General features: G+C 48.1%; 1 protein-coding gene across 1 annotated transcript in view; it reads left to right on the plus strand.

Moving 5' to 3' along the window:
* PLXNA4 (plexin A4) overlaps positions 1-21,618 on the plus strand; it is a 422,006-nt gene that overhangs the window by 266,073 nt on the left and 134,315 nt on the right. The window contains exon 5 of the mRNA XM_015628532.2: positions 8,578-8,678. Within this exon, the coding sequence (XP_015484018.1) occupies positions 8,578-8,678 (101 nt within the window). The remainder of the gene's footprint in view (positions 1-8,577; positions 8,679-21,618) is intronic.

Genomic DNA, 21,618 nt, shown 5'->3' on the forward strand with positions numbered 1-21,618 from the left:
CAAATACAGGAATTACAGGGCATGAAATTAAACTGTTGAAAAATCAAGTCCTGAACAAATGAAAGCAGGTGATTCCTTCAAGCAAGTGGGCTCTGGATCTGTGAAATTCCCTGGCATAGCATGCTGTGGATGCAACAATGCAGCTCCAAGGATAAACCAAAGTAAATAAATAAATAAATAAATAGCTCTTTGGGTTATGATGGAGAGAAGACAAGATGCAGAAGTTCCCTGAATGAAAATTGCCAAAGGCCTGGCAGCTGCTGGAGACATAAATGTGTTTACCCTGGTCTTATTCTTTCCTTTTAGGCCATGGCTGAAGGAGCTGGGATATGTGGGGTGTTGGTCCCAGCCAGCACAGATGTTCCTGTGTGGAATTATGGGGGATTGAGAATCTGCTTGTAACTGAAAAAGGGGCATTTGTCAAACTGCCACAATTCCTGTGGCCTGAGAGTGCTGGCAGAATTGAATCCTGCACAAGGGAGTTTGATCAACTTCAGGAACTGCCTGGGTCAGGAGTGGTGGGAGCCAGAAACCTGGGAGAGGGTCAGAGTGCCAGGGGAGAGAGAGGAGGCAAAGTTCCTCCAGGTAATTGGATGAGGATGAGGATTAGGGTGGAACTTCATAGCCCAGGGAGATATAAAATGTGTAAAGATGGAGTTTGTAGTGGTGACAGGATTGAACTGATGGGAATGGACACAATAAGACACCTGGGAGTGGCTGCTGAGGAGAATTAATCTGTGGGAAGATGCTCACTGGTAACTGAGGAGAAGGATCCCTTCCTATGGTGGGATGTTGGAATCAGATGATCTTTAAAGGTCCCTTCCAGCCCAATTCTTTCTCTGATTCTGTGGTGGGAACACCTGGAAAGACAGTGGAACAACGTGATCTGGAAAGCACCACCACCAGCAGAAACAGCTCTTAACTTCTCCCTGCGTGTTTTAACTGTTCAAGCCTCCACCAAGAGCTTTCAAGGGATGCTGGGCTTTGACAAACCCATTGCAGGGACATAAATTCCTTCCCAGGTCCCAATTAAATCTATTTATAGCCTTTTTGGAGCCTGGGTAACAATCTCTCCCTTGCTCAGAAGCCACGCTCCAGTGGCCACACAGACACCAGCTCTCATTAAGCCTGGGCTGGCCCTGCATTAATTGTGACATGAGGCTGTTTTCTTTGAAGGCTTTTGAACACAAATGTTTAGCCAAACCTCATTTGTTTCACAGTTCACAGAGTGCAACACTTGACCAGGGGATCAAGATTTAGTGTAGACAAGGTAGGGGGGATGTGAGGCTACCTGGATGCAGCAGGGAGGAGCACGGATGGGATGCTGCAGGCAGAGGAAGCCGGCCAGAGATGATGCTCTGTAGGGTGGGGAAGAAGGTGGTTGGTTTCATCAGCTTTGGGTAAAATCACCTCTCTCTCCTTCCACGCCTCTGAGCTGGTGAACTCTGATTTTTACAAGGAGATTCAGAGATTTCCTTGCCTTGTGCCAATGGGATGCAATCCCAGCTGAGGAAGGGTCTGGCAATCTTGGTAAGGGAAAAATGAGTGAATTTGGTGGAAACCTGAACCGAAACCTCTGAGTGTGTGGAACACTTTTCAACCTTCAGGATGCCAACCAAGCTCCCAGCAGGATGCTGTGTCCCCTGCTCCTCCTGGAGTGATGTTTTTGGGAGGGGAGTCACTACAGAGAGGAGGAATTCTTTGAAGAAGGGACAGCACAGGGCTGAGCAGTTGTAAAGGGAAAACTGGGAACCTGCCAAACCTTTAAGAAAAGGACTGAGATAATCTTTGTTATCTGTCTGTTCCCTTGTAAATGCAGCCAGAACAGAGCAGGGATGAGGTTGGTGCGAGGGCTGTGTGACAGAGCAGATGAGGAAAGGCTCTTGTTCAAGCACAGTCCCTGTCACCACACAGGGCCTTCGGAGCTCTGCCATGGTTTACAAGCTATGGAACACGGGGGATTGCCTATAGCACTCTCAAAAAAATTAAACAAAATGTATTTTGTATGTGACTGGTTATTCTGGTGCTGTGATTAGGAAGAGGGGAGGCCTGAACACATCTGAGGTTTGTTCTCAGTGACAAAATTTGAGGAAGAACAGAAAATGAAGTGTGGCATTGGTGTGGGAGTCACCTCAGCTGGTGACTGTGGTGTACATTGTCAATGTCTCCACCTGACCTGGCTGTCCAGACTCCTTTATATTCAGTGAACAGACACAGGCACATCCAGGGCGTGATTTATCTCATCCCTGCTTGACATCTAAAACAGAGAGCAGACAAATCCTGCCCTGCAAAAGGTCTCTCCTTCAACAGAGCGTGAGTTTCTAGCTTAGAATTAGACTCTGATGTTGCAGAGTTTAGTGAGAAGGCAAAGCCCTCACTTTTCACACCTGCACCGACAGAGCTGTTCCCTGCAAGCCTGACAGGCTTGATAGATCAGAAATGAAGCCCAGCATGGTTTACACAGAAAACCCCTTATTTGAGGGGTTTTCTGAGCCAGCTGCAGGGCAGAGTCCTGCCAAGGGATGTATGAAGAGAAGAACTGCACTGCAAGGTGTGCAAAGCCAATTTCATTGCTGCAGGAGCAGCAGTCTCTTCCTGAGAGCTTCTGATGGGAGCTGCCAGCACTCAACCTCACCTCAAAGTTTCCTGGAGCTGTTGCCACAGAGGCTGTGGGCATCAAATCTTTGTATTCCTCCTCTTGCTGTACCTCTGTTGGTGTGAGTGTCATGTGGTTGTGGCTGGGGATTTGCTCTGGCAGTGCCAGAGTGGAGAAATCTCTCACCAAAGGTGCCCAGAACAGAGACAGGAGAGGAGGAGGAACAGCAAACACACAACTGGAGGTAGGGGGCTCTTGGTGAACAAGAATATTTCATCAGGTAATTTATCCTGCCATGTAGCAGGACACTGACCCCCACTTTAATTATTGTGTCATTTGTCCTTGACAGCTACTGCTGCTTCCAATTAACGCTCTGAATTAAAGACCCCAGTTTTCCAAGGATGTAAGCATGGATTTACCGGGAAGAGGCAGAGCTTGGGGGTGTCTGATGAGAAATGGCATTCCCCATCCCAGTGGGACTGGCAAGTTGTGTTCTTATCCTGCAGAGGTGGCAGGCTGGAATGAAACCCAGATCCTCATTTCTATCCCCGCAGCAGCAGCTCCTCTCCCAGCAGTCTGACATCTCCCTGTGTGTGAGCCCTGCTTCTCACCAGGGAAAATAATGTGTTTTGCTTTTCCCTGTTCCTGCCTTTTTACTGGGCCTCTAGGTCAGGTAATAAGGCACAGGATATCAAACATGACAGAGGAAATCCAAGTCCCTTTGTCTGTAATTCAGGCCAGAATAAAATCAACATCTTGGGATGGTGTGCAGGTGACTGAGCACCTTCCCTGACTGTTCAAGGTGCAGAAGTGCTTCGACCTGTGCTTCTTTCAGGTGGCTTTTTGCCTTCCTCTATTTAATAAACTATATTATCATGAACACTCTATTCAGGGCTTTGAAATCAAATAAGCTCCACTCTTAAATCTTTCTGCAGTTTTTCAGGGCTGGCTGAGCCTCGAAAGATAGCAGCATTCACAGAACCCACATGGCTTGACAGAGCCACTGTTCAGTGTTTTGGAAATGTATCTTTTGACTGTTGGGAAGGAAATTGGCTACTTAAGATGCCTTTTTGTACATTTAAATTAACTTAGTCCATCAGACTGAATAAATCCTGCCACTGTATTAACATCCAATTATAACAACAGAGATTGAGCAATGATTCAGGTTTTGACCAGAATGTTGGCAGTTTAAGGGGAAAAAGAAGCAATGTATATTGAAATAAAAAAGTCAAAAATGGGAGCCAGAAAATTATGACTGAGCACATAGCAGGAGCTTTTGTGAATGTATAATGGCAGAAGCAGGAGCCAAACTTCTAACAGGATTATCTGTTACTGTCTACCAGATCCAAAAAAACTCAATCATTTTGTTTTAAATGACTTTTTGTAACTCATTCATACTAGAAATAGGGAGGGGAAGGGAGGCTGGGAGCTGGAGAATCTGCAGTTTGGAATTTAGGCAGGATCAGAGGTGAGGTGAAACACCCTGAAGGAGCAGATGAGCTCTGAACCATTCAGCACTTTGCAGATTTCGCCAGATTTTTAAGATTTCCTTGTGAGCCAGAAACTCGTGGATAATTTCTTTTGGGGACCAGTAAATGAATGTGTTGATGAGGTGAAACAGCTCTTCAAATCCTGCTGCAGCCATGGCAGCTGGGCCTGCTCGTTGTTCCCTTTCTGCCCTTGAGAAGGACGTGAGATTCACCTTCCCCTTGTCCAGCCCTGGCTCTGGGATTGCATCTCACTCTGGGTCAGAGATCATCTGTCCCTCTGCTCAGCTATGGACAGATCTTTGGAAGCACAGCAGCTCCTGGATGTCCACCAGGTGTGTGCACAGGCATTTTAAAGGACCTTACCTTCATATCTTCAATATTCCAATAAACTCAGAGCCTAAATATGTTGTATTTAATGACCTGGGGCTCACTGAGCAGGTGTTACCTGAACTTCCTCCCCAGACTTGCTCAGATGCCATTAACCCACACCTTCAGAGACATTGAGACAGCTCCTCCTTCTGCTGCTGAGACCTCCCTTTCTGCTTCAGCTCTCCTTGATAAAATGGGGAGATGTGGGGACAGAATCAGAGAATATCCTGAGTTGGAAGGGAGCTGTGGGGATCATCCAGTCCAGCTCCTGGCCCTGCACAGACACCCCAACAATCCCACCCTGTGCACCCCTGAGAGCATTGTCCAAATGTTTCTGAAGCTCTGGAAGCCTTGGGAATGTGACCACTCCTTGGGTAGCCTGTTCAGTGCCCACCACCCTCTGGGGAGGAACCTTTTCCTGATATAATATATATTTTCCTGATATATGGGATATAAGCCCTGAGAACAACAGCAGTCTGTTCTCACATCCATATATTGCTCTGGCAGAGTGAGGCTAAAAATATCAGTGAAGCTGTGACCACTGCAGGAATATAAATTAAATATAAATTCCTTCAAACTGGCTCCTAATGCCCCAAAATGAAGGACACTTTCCTTTTCTAGTCCTGCTGAATCCCTGGTTATATCTGGACAGCACTCTCAGACACGTGGTGGATTCTTGGAGTCGCCCTGTGCAGGGCTAAGGATTGAACTTCAATGATCCTTGTGGGTCCCCTCCAGCTCAGGACATTCCAGGATTCTGTGATATTTGCCACAAAATGTTGAATCCAGGTCTCACTCCCATGAAGAACCAGGGGTAGGGACCATCACCAAGGTTGGAAAATAGCCTTGAAGAGTTTGTCAGGCTTTCCAAGGATGGAGAAGGGGTGGAAGGAGTAACCACAGCTGGGTTTGCCATGGAGATTTCCACCTCCAGCTCTGCCTGGTCCCTTCATCCAAGTCATCCAAGTGAATGCTGGCAAAGCTCTGTAGCTGGGAGGCTGCATGGACTTCCCTTTTCCTGATATTTTAGTGGCAGCACAAAAAGCTGGCTGTTCCCTGGAGGGACACAGTCAGCTCTCAAACCCTTCAACGTGGAAAGCTGAGCTGAATTAATTACAGTTTATGCTCCAAAAAGGAAAATAAGACCTCTGATGTGCCTTATTTGCTTGATGTTCTTCCTCTTTTCAGCAGATGACCCTCAGGTGGCATTTCTTTCAGCTGCAGCTCCTTTGTTTTGGTTTTTTTTTTGTGGTTTCTTTCTGCATTAATTGGAAGGTCTGACACTTCCAGCCCAAGACATTTATCAGCATGGTACAGTTTTAATTAATCTCACAATAAAGCTGCTAGAGGTGAACTCGTGAAAGGACTTTTAGGGCAGGAATAATGCACATGGTGACACGGGACACACTCTGGTGGGATTGATGGGATTTGGGATGCGGGAAGCTCATGGCACATCCCTGTGGGCTCTGCAGCACAAGCCAGGTGTGCTCCTGAAAACAACATATATCCCACAAAATGTACCCAAACACACTGAAAAGAAAACATTCCTGCAAAGATGAAGATCTGGGTTCCCAGTAGGTTCCTCCTGCCACTGGGACAGGCTTGGATATCCTTTGATGGCTAATTAACTAATAAGAATAAAACATACAGAGCACCTTTTATCTACTCTTTTTATACCAATTTGCCAAGAAATGGCGAATTTCAGTCCTCTAGGACATCTTTCTTGTACCCATATCACAGCCACAAGTGGATTTTGACTCTGAACATTCAAGCCAGGATCACCAGGTGTTGGAAAAGTTCATTTTCTGATCTAAACTTCTCAACCAAAGCTCACTTCTATCAGGCAAGTGCAAACTGGCTCAGAAGTGAGGCTGGATGGAACTATCTAGAGCTAATGAGGATAAATCAAGCAGCACCATATGTCAAACTGAGGGTGGTTTGGGTGGGAACTGCAGAGCCAAACCCAACTGTGCTCACAAAATTCTAATTACCAGGTGGGAATTGCATCTGGATTGAGGAATGGCAGATTTAGAGTCTTTGAAAGCTAAATTTTCTGCTCCTTCTTCAAGTCCTCTGGTGGCCACAGTGTAGCCATGGCCAAGCTTGATGTGATCGAGATAAAATAACTCACAGCATATTTTATTCTGGTGGAAATAAGAGGTGGGAATGGCTGACATAATAAAATATAATGTCTCCACCTTCTTGTAAAAAAAATTATGTGTTTTTGGAATTTGGATTCAACACAGACTATTGGCTTCAACAAGTTTAATTGGGTGAAATTCTGAGACATAAAATTTGTTCTTCATGAATAGTTGGTGAGAAGCTTAAGGAAGGTGGAACAACCTCATTCATGGCCAAGCAATCTTAATTTTTAAACTTCTTGAAAGAATCATAGAATCTTGGAAAAGACCTTTAAGATATCAAATCCGACCATTAATTCACCGCTGCCAAGGCTGCCTTAATTAGGGAGGTCTGAATGATTCCTCCTTTGTCTTGTTCTTATAACATTTATTGCTCTGTGGTCTCTTCTGATTATGTTTTTATGCTCAAGTCAATAGATTCAGCTGAGAAAAGTGAGTTTGTGCTGGTTTTTGTTTGAGGTTTTTTTTCCCCCTTTTCTCACATTTTCCTTAAAGGCTTTCAGTAGCTGCAGTTGGTTCCTCTGGGTGATTTGGCACAGGCAGTGGTGCAATGGTAAATAAAACCCATCCTGTTCCTACCTGAAGTTTTCTAAAGCTTCTGCCACTTGCCAGAGGCAAAACTGCACATCTCCAGCTTTTGCTTATAGACTATCAACTGGGATTTGTGGGTAGGGTGAGAAAAACAATTTCTGATACAGCCAGAAAAGGTCTTCGTACGGAGCTGGAATTTTGCCTGATATATATTTATATTAAAATTTAAAAATGAAAAATAAAATAAAATAAGCCAGTTCTTGGTTCATTTACAGACACAACCAAGATGGATCTTAGTCTGTCACTTCACAGCTCAAGCTCTCCTGAATGTTGCGCCAAGTAAAAAATTGTCCCTGGGATCCAGGTGTATTCCCTCGTCATTTGTCAGGAGTAACTGTTCTGCAGTTTAGAGCTGGCAGTTCTCAGCGGTGTTTCATCAGGATAATTCCACACTCTGTCATCTGAGGGAATAAACTCTCCCTGCTGACAGGAACTGGGGTGAAGACACCAGCAATTGACTGGATATTACAGAGGCTCTCTGAAGTTTATTCAGTGGAAAAGGGACTATCAGGTCATTGGGCCCAAATTGTGTGTTTGGCTTCAAAAGCTGCGAGGGGCTTACAAAACCTAAGAGGAATCAAAAGCACTGGTCTGTGAGACAGGAGGTCAGGCTGGGCAGTCCCTTCAACCCTTGAAACCTCTCGCTGCAATGCTTTAATTAAAAAGGAAAAATAAAAGAAAAATAGATGATAAAATGCGGTATTTTGGCAGTACATGGGTGTTTCAGGTCCCACTCTAATGCCTTCTGAGCTGCTAAAGCAGGGCTACGGCAAGAAAATATCCAGCTTGGTAGCCTTTGTCCTTTTTCCTGCTGGGAGCAACCTCTCCAGGGATGGGACAAGTGGTGGTTGGAAAGATGCACAGGCGATGGGGAGTGGAGTTAACGCTTTCCTGGGACCAGCAGTGGTGGTGGCAGTGGGGACTGGTGGTGGCAGGAGGTCACGGGAGGGAGACAAAGACACCACAAGACCTCAGCTCTCACAAGAAGCCAGAAAGCAACAGAGTCCAAAACGAGAGAGATCAATGAGATCCAGGGAGTTTAACCTGCTGCGGATCTCCTCTTGTCCAATTGAAATGAATTGATTTAATTTCAAGGTGCCACATCCCCACAGCCTGCCTGATTTGCTGATTGCTGGGAAATCCTGCAAGCAATTTAGCAATGGATGGAGGGCTACAGGGTGAGGGAAAGGCCACAGGAGATGTGGACCAGGATGTTGGGAGGGACTGCAGCATCCCCATCCCTCTGCCTGCCCCAGGCCTGCCCAGCACTGCACGGATCTTCCTGCGGGAGCACAGGCACCAGGGCAAGGGGACAGGGCGGGTGGCACCTCCACCAAGCCGTTCTGAGCCGTGTGAGAAGCCTGACAGGTTGTCCCCTTTCCTCCTGCAGCTCACCAGGGTGCCCGTGGAGTCGTGCAGCCAGTACGAGACCTGCAGCGAGTGCCTGGGCTCGGGGGACCCCCACTGCGGATGGTGTGTGCTTCACAACACGTGAGTACCTGCTGGGCTCTGCCACCACCCCAGCCCCTCCTGCCCCCTCAGCTGCCTCCTGATAACACAGACAGGGGGGGGAAATGCTGTCTCAGCCCCTGGCTGAGCCTGTACCTCCAAAAAGTTCTCTGGGACTTGCTGGGGAGAGACTTTGCTTCATTATGAAGGGTTGTTTTGGAAGACGAGGGGAAAGAAGGGTGGTAGAGGCTGGAGAGAGCTCCTCCACTGCTTGGTCTACAGTTTGCTGACTGCACTGGCAAAGCAGCCTGGTGTTTTTTGAATTCAACACTCCAGCAGCTCTCCTCTGGGTCACATTTTCCTGGTGGTTTCCATTCCATTCAAGGGAATTTGCCTCTGGCCATTCGCCCTTGTCTCAGCACCTCCAGCTTTCCACTGCTGACCTGAACCTCTCCTCTTTCGGACTTGTGATCTCCATCACCCTTAGAGATGAGGAATCAGATCCCAGTAAACAACATGGGATCCACTCCAAGGCGGTTTTCATTGGGACTTTATGGTTCAACAGGCCAAGCAAGGCCTCATTCCACTCTTCCATTATTTTGTTGTACTGGCTTATCCACTGCCTCACAAGGAGAACTGGATCCAGGTGTCCTCAGTATTGGGATATCAGTTCATTGGCGTGTTTTTCCTCAGGCTTTTTGACGATGCTGTTGGTCTTGAAGCTGCCTCTCTGCAGCCTTTCCCTGAGTGATCTCCTCCTGCAGAGAGCCCTCTGCCAAAGCCGTGGAGAGGGAGGTGTTGGCTTGGCTGGGCTCTGGCTCTGAGTGACAGGGAGGTCTGATTTGCCCAGCCCCTCTCAGCCCAGACAGGGGCTGGGAAGTGCAGTGGACCTGTCTAACCCAGGGTTCCAGCTGAGAATGGCTCTGCAGGGTGTTGTCACTCCAAGCCTCACGGTGTCCTTGGCAGCCTTGGAGGGTTTTTCTGATGGGCCCTGCTCTTGCTGTGTGTTGGTCTTCTCCCTCTGAGTTCACCTGAATTCTTCCTGTTGAGTTGCAAACTCTCCAGGTGGAGACAGGGATCCAGTTGAAGTGATAGACTTTGCTACCTCTCCTTGTGGAACAGAAGGGAACAAACCTGGACCATATTCCAACCTTCTGTCGATGCTCTGAATGCTCTGCTCCTGTCAGCTTGTGTGACCCTCATCCAAAACCACAGCAGTCTGCTTAATTTCAAATCAGATCTGGGGGATCCGTCCCAAAACACGTCCAAAAATGTGGCTCCTGCTCTGGAATTGTTCAAGAGAGCCTTGGCAAACCAGTCCTGAATTGTGGTGTGGTGGGTAAGAGCCCAGAAAACTTTCATCCTGCTGACCTGAGGATATTTCCTTTTGACACAGAGCTTTGTAGTGTGTTCCCATGCCATCTCATCCTGCATCCATCCTCCAGGACACCGTGTGTTTGCTGCCAGGGAGGGGACAGCACAGATATGTGCAAGCAGCACAGAAAGGCATTAATTTGTTCATTGATTGTACCACAGCAGTGCTGGATATTTCATCTCCTTGCATCCAGGGTCAGTGGCAACAAACAAATCAAAACATGCAGCAAATAAATCCCCAAAAGGAGAGAGAAGGAGCACAGGCACCTGCAGAGTGTGCAGCAGCTCATCCTGAGCAGTACTGGGAATGAAATGGAGGGTGATGGGTGGGGCTGTCAGATTCAACTTGGTTAAAAAAAAAATCCCTGTGCAGGCTCGATTCTTGAGGGAGAAGTGTGGCTGGAGTCTGGACCTGGCTGATGGCAGCATCCCCGTGCCCTCCTCCCTCTGGCCACTTAACCTCTAGTTCCTTATCTGGAGAAGAGAAACACCTCTTATTTATGTGCCTTTCAGCAGGGTCACTGAGATTGATTCCCTGGGGGGTTTTTTTTGAAGCATTTTGAAGGCAAATGTTATCAAATCCCACTTCAAGTCTGTTGCTTCCCTTTAGTTTTTCTCACAGTGAAGAAATCTGATTTTCAGTCCTAGTTTGGGAGGGGTTTTCAGTTCAGCCTCAGGTGCTCCTTTCTGAGCCTCAGTTTCCTCATCCTTTTGGGCAGCCCTGAGAGCAAAGGAGCCAATTACATCCCACTCAGAAAGTTTTGGCTGCACAGGATGTTCAGGGTAAGGACACTGGAATACTGAGTCTCTAATTAGAAATTTGTGCACATCAGAACCCCTCAAGACTCATTAACAGACTTTCCTCAACTTGAATACGCCTTCAACAGCTCCTGCACGAGGGTCCCTGGGGAAAAATGCCATAAACATTTCCCCTCCTGGCTCCTAACCCTTCCTTCTTCCCTTCCAGTCAGGAATCCCAGGGGATTCCCAGTGCAGGGCTGAATCCAGTGATGTGGAAGGTGTGGAGGAAGCAGCTGGGCTGTGCAAGAGCTGGGGTAGAGTGGGGCTGGGAGGCAGATTTGTGGGTAAAGCCACGCTGTTCCCTTCTCCTCCTCCAGTACAAACCATCAAGAGGAGCAGTAGTGGGCTGGGGGACAGGAGAAAACTGCCCAAAGGGTTACAGCACTGTATTTTTGTCTCTCTTATTTTGGGATTTTTCCTACAAGGGCTGATGCAGCTCCTCTTCCCCAGACCCCCATTTCCAGCCATCCTCAGCTCCCATCCCCTGAGAGCTCCAGGGACAGCTCCCATCCGTCTTTTCCCGGCTGAGCTGGGCTGTCTGGGCCGAGGGCGGCGTGCCAGGGCTCGGGAATCGATTTCCACAGCTCTGCTGTCCTAACCTTACACCGAGAAACTCGAGTCCTCTGGGAGAGACAGACAGACCCACAGACGGCTGCGGGAGAGAGGGGGGAGGATGGATTGGTTTCTGTCCCGAGGAGAGGAGCTGATACAGAGCAGGTCACTGGAGCTTTTCATCTCCGTATCTTTACCCCGATCTTGTCCTCCCTCCCTTTCCCAGCTCTGCTCCCTCCCGGGCTCTGCTCAGGCCTCTTTAGGCGGCGATGAATCATTTACTCGGTGTAAATTGAAAATGTGGCTCTGGTGGCTGCGGGGGTCTCTGGGGGAGGGAGAGGATGGAGCAGTGGGGATGGACCAGCCTGCAGAGCTGGCACTCGGTGCCTGCTGCAAGGTCACAGCAATGTCACCAGCCCGGACAGGGCTGCAGAGAGGGCTGAGAGCAAAGAGAAGTTTTCTGCAGCCCTGAAATGAATTCAGCAGCTTCCTCCTGTGTCAGATGCAGCGCTGTCCAAGGATAACACCCAAATCTGACCACTCTTCTAATCCCCTGGCGAGTTACTCCTGTCTCCTCCATATCCAAACTGTAACCTCCTCCTCTTCCTTCTTTCCCAGATTCAACTACTGAAAAACCCCTCATTAAATCTAGATTGGATATTTGGAAGAAATTCTTCATGTGAGGGTGGGGAGGCCCTGTCACAGGGTGCCCAGAGAAGCTGGGGCTGCCCCTGGATCCCTGGAAGTGCCCAAGGCTGGGTTGGATGGGGCTTGGAGCAGCCTGGGACAGAGGAAGGTGTCCCTGCCCATGGCTGGGGTGGAATAGATGATTTTGAGGGTCCCTTCCAACCCAAACCATTCTATTATTCTATGTACATTCTCTAGTCCATCTGCATGTGGTCACCATGCAGATTTTCAGCCCTGCACAGCATCCCTGGGTTGTCTTTAACACCCCACCTGCCATAAAAATGTAAATTTGGCACAGAAAAGCAGCGTCCCTATAGAGAAGAGCAACATTTTATTGCAGGGACATCCCCTGCTGGGTGCAAAGAGACCTGTCCCAGGCTCTGCTGCGCTAGTGACACTCCTAGATTTTGGCTTTGCTGCCTCATTTCATCCCATGAAACATCCATCTAACTCCAAGAGGAATAGCTGAACACACACAAGCTGTCCTTAAGGAGGATGCACCCCCAGGCACCAGCCTCCTTCTGCTCTGGAATCTGCCCTTGCAGGCCTGGGGACTCCTTGGCTGGCAGGTCATTAATTGCAATCAGAGAGGGAAACAGTCCCATTTTCTGGGAGAACTTATGATATTTCAAAACTTTTTTTTTTTTCCTCCAGCTCGCAGTGGCCAATTATTTTTTTAATAAGAAATGTTCTTGAAAGCTGTTCTGGAAGGGACTGATTCCATTTAGTAATTGGAGAATGATTCATTTAGACTTTGGAAGTCCTCGTTTTGGGGTTTGATTTCAGTTTTTAGCAAATTGCTTGAGATTTCAAAATAAAAAGTCATTCTGAAAGGAAGCATTAATTTTTTTTTATTTTTATTTTTCCATTAGAATGAAACATTTGAGCATCTGTGATTTCTTTCTCCCCCAGAAGTCTTTACCAGCCCTAGAGACTGAGCAAAGCAGTCAACAAGCGCTGTTGGTTTAGAGGAACTGACATTTGCTGCGGAGGGAAGAGGGATTGTTTAAGCATCTCCAGTCTGTCCTGCTTGGAGATATCGGAGCCAGGAGCTGGCTCTGCTCCCTGCACTCCTCTGCTCAGCTCTGAGGAGCTGCTCGTGTCCTCTGTGTGTCCTTCTGGCACCCAGAGCCTCCCCAAGGCACCCGAGCTGGCTCTGTTGGCTTTGCAGAGCACATGCCAGCAGATCCTGCTGCTCCTGAACCTTGGGAATAGGATCCAGTGGCCTCCTGAAGGCATCCTCCCCCTATGGAAGAAGCAGTGACAAAAGACTCTCATTTCTGGGCCACAGCAGTCACCTTTCCTGGATCCCTTTGGCTCTAGGTAGGTCAGGGGATGCCCAAAATCTCCCACACGGAATTCCTCAGGTGGAGCTGGTCTGGATTAACTGGATCCCTGCTCTTATGAGACACCTCAGAAGCCGTAGGAGAATTTTTTGGTTTCCCAACAAAAAAACCAGCCCCGTTCAGAGGGGATTGATGCCATTCTCTGGCAGCAGACACCCACCCCAGTGTCTGAGGAGTGACCCTCCACATCCTCCTGCTCTCCACCTCCTCCCACTTGTGTGGACAACTCACACACTCCAAAACTGCAGCTCTCCTTTCCAACATGATATGAAGGGAAAAACAGGCATTTAAACAAGCTGTTTTCTAGTGATCACCGTGGAGGGGGAGGGGGGTTTGTTATCCACACTCAGCCTCACTGCCAGACCAGGAGAAATAAAAGGGAAAAGTTCCAAAGTGCAGCTCGCGGTGTCTGGGCTCAGCAGGTAACCTGATGCGCCGCCTCTGGCAGAGCTCATTGATTTCCCTGGCTTTAACTTTCTTGGTCAAAGTCTTCTGAACCACCAGAGAGTCTCAGGTAACCTACACAGGCTGCAATAAGACCTTTCTTGAAGGGTCTTTTTCTTGTTTGACTTTCTGCTGTCTGAAAGCCTGTGACTCTTTTCAGGGTTTTGTTCTTTCTTCTTCCCTTTTTCCCTTGTTTTTGCTTCCCAGTCTTTTCCTCCAGCGCTGCTTCTGGAAGGGGCTGTGTGGGTCAGGCTTCAGGGACCCAGCGGGGCAGGAGGTTGGAATATCACACCCACTCCTGGGCTGCTCAGAGCTTTAACAGTGGGAAAAGAGGGATTTCCTGATCCTGTGATCCTATAAACCCTCAGCTGCCCCTGCCTCGTACTCCCCATGCTGTTTTGTCCCAAGGTACCACCTGGAGTCCCTCCAATCAGGCAGCAATTTGGAGGTGTTTTGCACTTGCCTGGAATGATGAAAAGTAATAGAACCAGGGAATATTCTGAGCTGGAAGGGAGCCATGTGAATCATCAAGGTCCAGCTCCTGGCCCTGCACAGAACAGCCCCAAAAACCACACCAGGTGCCTGAGAGCGCTGTCCAGACTCTTCCTGAGCTCTGGCAGGGTTGGTGCCATCACCACATTCCTGGGGAGCCTGTTGCAGTGCCTGACCACCCTCTGGGTCTCACTGTCTTGGTTAGGGACATTTTTATAGGAAAATCTTCCTTTATCCTTCCCTGCCCCAACATTGTCCTGCCATGGGGCAGCTCTTGAAGCCTTCAGACATCTCTGAGTCCTGTTAAAGGTACCTGATAATTGTTTCAATCATCCTGAGGATGGAGCAGCCACATGGAGAACAGCTTCCAGCTCAAATCCCGTTTTTTCTTGGAAATCTGTGCCCATCTGGGCTGTGCCTCCCCATTGGAAAGGAGACTCAGAGCCAGTTGTTAAGTTCAATACCCCGGTGTGTCCGAGGTGTTTGTGGATATTTCTCACTGCAAAGGAGATTTCCAGTTCTGTGCTGCTGCATGATGGCAAGAAAAACATAAATGCTGTGAAAGAAAGTAATTCCAGGAAATCTGCAGCCTTTCACTTGGTTTGAAAGTCTCCCATCCTTTGTTTGGCAGTCAGTGGTGGCAAAGGAGTGATTGAGCTCTTGGGATGTCTTGGTTTGCCTCCTCCTCTGTCACAGCTGGCCTGAGAACCCTTCCCACCTGACAGCAAGGGACAGTGGAGTCATCTTCCCAAAACTGGCCTTGGCACGGAGCAATTCCCACTTCTTCCCAGGCACTTATGGAAACTGGAGCCGGTGTTTCAGAGGGAAGCACAGCAGGGGGACATCAAAGCACCCTGTCCTGAGCCCAGGGAGTCTCTAATCTGCCTGCTGAGGTACAGCTAAAGTACCCATCCTTTCACACCTTTGGAGCCGAGGAAATAGCCCCAAATGTGACAGCTCCGCAATGGCCTTTTGAAATGAGATCAGGGCTCTTAGCCCAGAGAGGAGGAGGAAATTCTTGGGACTGGGAGCGTGGCTATTGATGGTGATAAAGCCCCAGTGAATCAGAGGCTCCTGGGAATCCTGTTTCTCTACAGAAAACACTGAATAAACCCCTCTGAACCAGCCCTCTGAGCAGATCCCCAGTCCTGGAGAACCGACCCATGGCTGCATCCGTTCCCTAAACGCCGTCGTGTCCCCTTTGGGGGCACTTTTGCTGCTCTGGTGAGCTGAGCAGTGCAGGGCAGAGCTGTGCCCTTCACAGGTTGATTATCTCGGTGGCTGTACCTGCCTGAGGCAACTCAGGGACAGCACTGGGCACTGTGGGCCATAAGACGCAGGCGTGTGGTAAATGTGTTTTGATAACAACCTTTTCTTTGATTAGCTTATTTTGCTAGAGGGCAGTGGGGAAGGGTGGGAAGATAATTAGTTTGTGCAGTGGGTTCCAGCAGAAGCTTTCTCCTCCTGCAGCCCTGTGAGTTTGGTGTCCTACTTGGGATTCGTCTCCGTCACAGGAACGTTGGCAGCTCAGGTTTAGCGTTGCAGAGAGTTCCAGCCCCTTCAGGGGAAGGTGTTTGGGTGAAATATCTACACATCCCACAGGAGACATTTAGGGAGGGAACAGGGATAGGGGAAAGCTGCATGGGCACCCCGAGCATTTTTTAAAATTTTAAGATTTAAAAATCTTAAAAATCAGGTGTGCACTGGAGCTGAGATGCAAAGTTGTGAGCGAGTCACATGAAATGAGTATTCCCGGACTTGAATTGCAACATGGATATTGGCAGAGCCAGCAGGGAGATTCAGACCTCAAGAAGCAGCAAAATAAGGAATAAGGAATAACAGATATATTGAGAATATAAGGAGACTTTGAATTATAGGTGTTTTTAGGAATTATAGGTGTTTAGGAATTCGATTCAGTGACCCATCCCTGCTGTGCTGCAACTGGGGCACCTCAGGTGTGAGATGTTCACCTGGGATGAGTATGGCAGAGTTTGCTGTTCTTCTGGAGGATAAGATGGGGTCCTGAGGACATCTCAGGTGACTTTCAAGCTCTGTATGTTGGCAACACAACCAAGCCTAACCCCAGTTTGGGATGTTCTCCCCTCTCAAATTCTCAGAACGGACAAAATTCCGCGGGTTTTGCAACGTGACCGCTCTCACTCCTCCCGTGAATTCTAAAGTCTTGCAATGCCCTGATTTGCAATGGAGCAGGGCTAGGCTTTGCTGCAGGGCTGGGGCACTCAGCGAGTGTCAGGGAATATGGATGGTTCAGGGAGCTGTCTCAGTCGCTGGGCTGTTTGTAGGGAATCTCTCTCTTTTAGGGAATCTGTCTTGCTGTCAGGAGCTCCCCGGTGCCTCTGCAGCCAATGAGCTGCCAATGAGGGAAAATGGCACATGAAACAAGCCCTCCCCAGGGTGGGGGAACATCGCTGCCACTGCTGCTTCTGTGACATTTCATCAGCCTCCACCTGTGACAAGTCTCTGAAGGGAAAGGAGCGGGGGGAACCGGGGAGAAATTCCTCCTGAAGAAAAGAACGGCAAACCTTTAAGGTGTGTCTTTATCCAGCCTCAGTCTCTCCATGGATCTGCACACACTCCTGCCCATAAATTCAGGCCATCAGAGAATCATTTGTGTGGGAAGAACCCTCTAAAATTCATCCTGTTCCACCCCCTGCCGTGGGACACCTCCCACCATCCCAGGCTGCTCCAAGTCCTGTCCAACCTGGCCTCGGGCACTTCCAGGGATCCAGAGGAAGCCACAGCTGCTCTGGGCACCCTCTGCCAGGGTCTCCCCACCCTCACAGGCAGGAATTCCTTCCCAGTATCCTCTGTTGCACATTCCCACATTCAGTGGCCTGCCACCCAACCTGTCTGTGCCATCAGCACAACCCCTAGCTCTCCCCATTGCTCCCACATCCTCCTGCACTCCATCCCCCAAGCAGAGGTGCAGATGTTTTCCCCTTTGACTTCTGTAGCAGGGAGATTTTTTTTTAATTTTTAAAATTTATTTTATTTTATTTTATTTTATTTTTAATTTTTGGATACTTTTGTATACAAGAATTGGGTATTTTTGGAACAGTCTCCACAGAGCAATGGTCACAGCATGAAGCCTGCCAGAGTTAGGAAGAGTTTGGGCAACACTCTGAGGCACAGGGTGGGATTTTTGGGGTGTTCTGTGTAGGGCCAGGTGTTGGACTGGATGATCCCTGTGGGTCCCTTCCAGCTCAAGATTGTCATCCAAGCAGAACTGTGGTCCTGGAGGGAGGTTCTGAGTTCACAGGAGCTTCTGAGCTTGATTCTCTCATCCTGCTGTGGGGCTTTCTCTTGTGGGGGATCCTCCTTACAGTCTTCCCAACCCCCAGCAGCATCTGCATTGTCCCATCCTCTTGAGTATCTTCTCTTCCATTGTTTCCCACTTCAGATATGAATGCAAGAAACCAGGATATTAAAAATTAAATCAGGTTTTCTTGCCATCCTCTGCAGGAAAAACCAAATTCCCAGTGAAGGACAGAGGTAGTGGCTGTGAATTTCTCCTGCCACTGGCAGTGGGATTCCTTGTGTGCTGTAGGGACATGGGGCAGCCCCACAGCAAACAGTTTTGTAAGGAATCATCCATCACTCCCTGGTAATGGAAGGAACAGCAGGTTTCTTTTCATTTCCCTCCAACATCTTCCCTGCCTGGGAAGTTACACCAGCAATTAGCATGTCTTTTTGCTGGTTGTCTTGTGGCCAAAAATAAAGAGAAAGCTGAGGAAAAGTTGAGATAAAATAATGAAGGGAGGGGGAAATGCTGAAAGCATGAAAGCAAGGAATGTCTGCTGGGATAGAGTGGAGGAGCTGCAGGATGATTCTCCCTAACCTGGATAAAGGGATTTGAGAGGTCAGGGAAGTGGGAATTGCTGTGGGCTGAAGGGACTGAGTCACTGTTGTAGGACAAGATCTGGGACAGGTTCTGGCTGGAGAAAACACGTCCTGGACCCCTTGGTACATTTAGGAAGGAACGTCAGCGTGATCCACTGGTTGCAGGATTTTCCTTAGGCGAGAGAGAACAGAATTAATTTCCTTGCTCTGCCATAGTACCTGGCATGATTTTGGACAAATTGCTTAGGATGGGATTTATCTCATCTGCTCCTCGGTTTCCTGTCTCTGCAGACAGTGAAGACAAGGACTTTTTCTGAACACATTCCTCTTAACCCCGGGGTGTTGAAGGCAGTGGAATGAATTGCCCCCTGGAAGTGCCAGTTTCTTTTAGCAGCTACTGAGGAACCTTAAACGACCATATCAAACAATGCCTGACTTAAAGTGACTCCAGTCCTTAAATTCCCTGTGTTTTAGGCCCTTGTTTGTAGGACAGGAATAACAGAATAACCTCATGAGTGGGTGTGAGATCCTAAGGCTTAAAGTATTTTGGACAATGGGTGGATTGCAGAAGTAGCTGGATGTGATGACTACAGTAAAACATATATATATATATATAAAGTATGTATAAAGCATATATAAAGCACAAAAATAATAATTTCATCTCACAAGTGGCTGAGCAGGCTTTGAGTTTGTTTAATTAGAGCAGAAGGAGCCTTGGCAGACGTGAAAAGATGCAAGCACACGTGCAATTCCTTGGTTATCCCAGTGCACACCCTTCTGTTAGATCAGGGGTGGCACCAGAAGGGTTAAAGCAGGACAGGGGTGAAGCAAACCCTCCCCATGCCTTGCTTCTCCCTCCCATATCTCATTCCCAATGCCTCCTGTCCCTCTGCCCCAGGCAGTGGAGGAGATCTACATTTTAATTGAGACATGAAGAAAATAATCTCAATCTAACTCAATCTAACTTCCCATGCCTGGAAGGCTTCTCTCTTGGTAGCTTGGTGCATATTTTGAGGTGAGGGTGGGTTAAAGCCCCATCCAACCTGACCTTGGGTGTTCCCAGGGATCCAGGAGGAGCTACAGCTTCTCTGAGCAGCCTCTGCCGGTATTTTACCACCCTCATTGTAAAAAAAAAAAAAAAAAAATCTTATATCTCATCTAAACTGACCCTCCTTCAGTTTAAAACCAGCATTAATGAGGGCCCTGCATTAATGGGACCCCTGTATTAATGAGTCCCCCTTATTAAGAATCCCCACTCTTATGGCTCACAGCTGAGATGAGATGACCGCAACAAAACCAAACTCCTTTTGTCTTTCAGACCCAACTCCCCCCCTCAAAGAGGTTTTGTCTGCAGATTTTCTCAGCTGTAGCTGAGGGACAGGAGCCCCTGTGGCTCCCCAGGAGCTGGGAACAGGCAGCCAGACACGTCCTGCCCCCAGCAGCAGCTTGGAAGGGACGCCAGCTCTGCCAGGGAGCACTGGGTTATTTTGTGCAGGACAAGAGGGCAGGATTTCAGTTCAGATAACACTTGCCTGCTTTGTCTGCTCCCAGTCTCTCAGAGCTTGCCTGGCCTGATAAAGTGTCTTCAAAGCAGATAACAGATGTGGCAGGGCCAGAGGTGGCTTTTCTGCAGGTGGCCCTGGCCCTTTCCCACCCAGCACCTCTGAGGAGGCAGCCAGTTAATAACAGGAGGAGGATGATGATGTTGGGATTCTTGCCAAGAGCTTTAGCTCTTCTCAGGCAGAAGAGAGAATACAAACATGGATACAAGCAAATCAGCCTGATCCTTTCCTCATCCTCACCCAGCCCCAGCCCTGCAAACAAGCTCACAAATGACTTTCAGTGTATGATTAGCCAAGAAAGCAGAAATAAATTTTTCATCTTGAGGCTATTGCCTCATAAAATTTATTTCCAGGAATGGTTCTGAATTTTGCAGTATCTCTGGGCAGGGTTTCAGTGTACCTGGACATGACAGTGATCTTCTGTGTGTGGGGTTATTTTTAAGCAGAATTGTAAATCTTTGTTCTCTGTTCCCCTCTCTGCTTTTAAGGACAAAAGAAAAAAAAAATCCTGACCTGAAGAATTCCCTCCTGGCTTTATCTGATAGAAGATAATGGAAATACAGAATCCTAGGATGGTCTGGGTTGAAAGGGACCTAAAAGGTTACCCAGTTCCCATCCTTTGCCATGGGCAGGGACACCTCCCACTATCCCAGGGTGCTCCAAGCCCATCCAGCCTGGCCTTGGACACTTCCAGGGATCCAGAGACATCTGGATTAAGATCAGAAAGGGCTGATGAGAAAGGAAGGAGAGTGGACCCACAGCATAAACTCATCTGTCCAATTGACAAAATATCATTTGATGGCCTCTTGAGCTGTTGAGGAGCACATCAGTCCCATTATTGAGTGTTATACTTAATCTGCTATTGATTGGGGTGAGCTGCAGAGCACAGCCTTCCCCACTTCCCCCATCCCCAAATTAAAAAATAAGAGAAGAAGTAAATGCTTTGACTTATTCATTCTGCCTGGATATTTAGGGAATTTACTGCTAATAGGAAAAAAAACCCAAAAAACCCAGCCCTTAAGCGTGAAAACATGAGTAGAATGAATTATAGCAAAATCAATTAATACTAACAGTATCTATTAAATATTGCACTCTGGAGCTTTGCAGGAGTACATTGCTGCTCTGATATGATCATGACATCATTAACATAATATAAAGAATCAAAAAATCAATAGCCTGCTGGAGCCCAAAATTAAGGCCAAGCAGTGTTATAGCATATCTTTAAATATCTGAAATAGCAACTTGTCTCTGTCATGTACAACCCATTTGCAGATGAAACATCTCTCCCAAAGTGGAGGGGAATTTGTTGGCCTGCCTGTCACTCCTGCAGCTGCCCCTTTGGGATACTGACACGAAGTTATCTCACATTTTACAACACAAACGGAGCAGGAAAACTGATCAGGGTTACATTGGCAGAACCCTGGAGCGGAAAATCTGGTCAGGGTTACATTGGTGTAACCCTGGAGGGGTCCAGAGCAGGCCCAGGGTCACTGCACAGATGGACAGACTGACAGATCTCTGTAGGGTGGCGACATGGACTGTGTCTTCTCCTGCTGACTTGGTTTGTGTTTTACAGAGTAAGTGTCGAGGAGGTTCTTCTCCCTGGCTTACCAAGTTAGGACACTCCAACTCTTCTGTTGGCATTGGGGAAAAAACCAAAACAACACAAACAGAGACAGGAGAGGCCTTCAGGTGGGCTGGAAGAGATGTTTGGGCAAGAAGAGACTGATGTGGGTCTGCCAGAACCATAAAAGGGTTTGGGTTGGAAGGGACTTCAAAGACCATCTCATTCCAAACCCCCTCTCATGGGCAGGGACACCTTCCACCATCCCAGGGTGCTCCAAGGCCAGGCTGGACAGGGCT

This window comes from Parus major, chromosome 1A (genome assembly GCF_001522545.3).
Source record: "Parus major isolate Abel chromosome 1A, Parus_major1.1, whole genome shotgun sequence".
NCBI classification, from domain to species: domain Eukaryota; kingdom Metazoa; phylum Chordata; class Aves; order Passeriformes; family Paridae; genus Parus; species Parus major.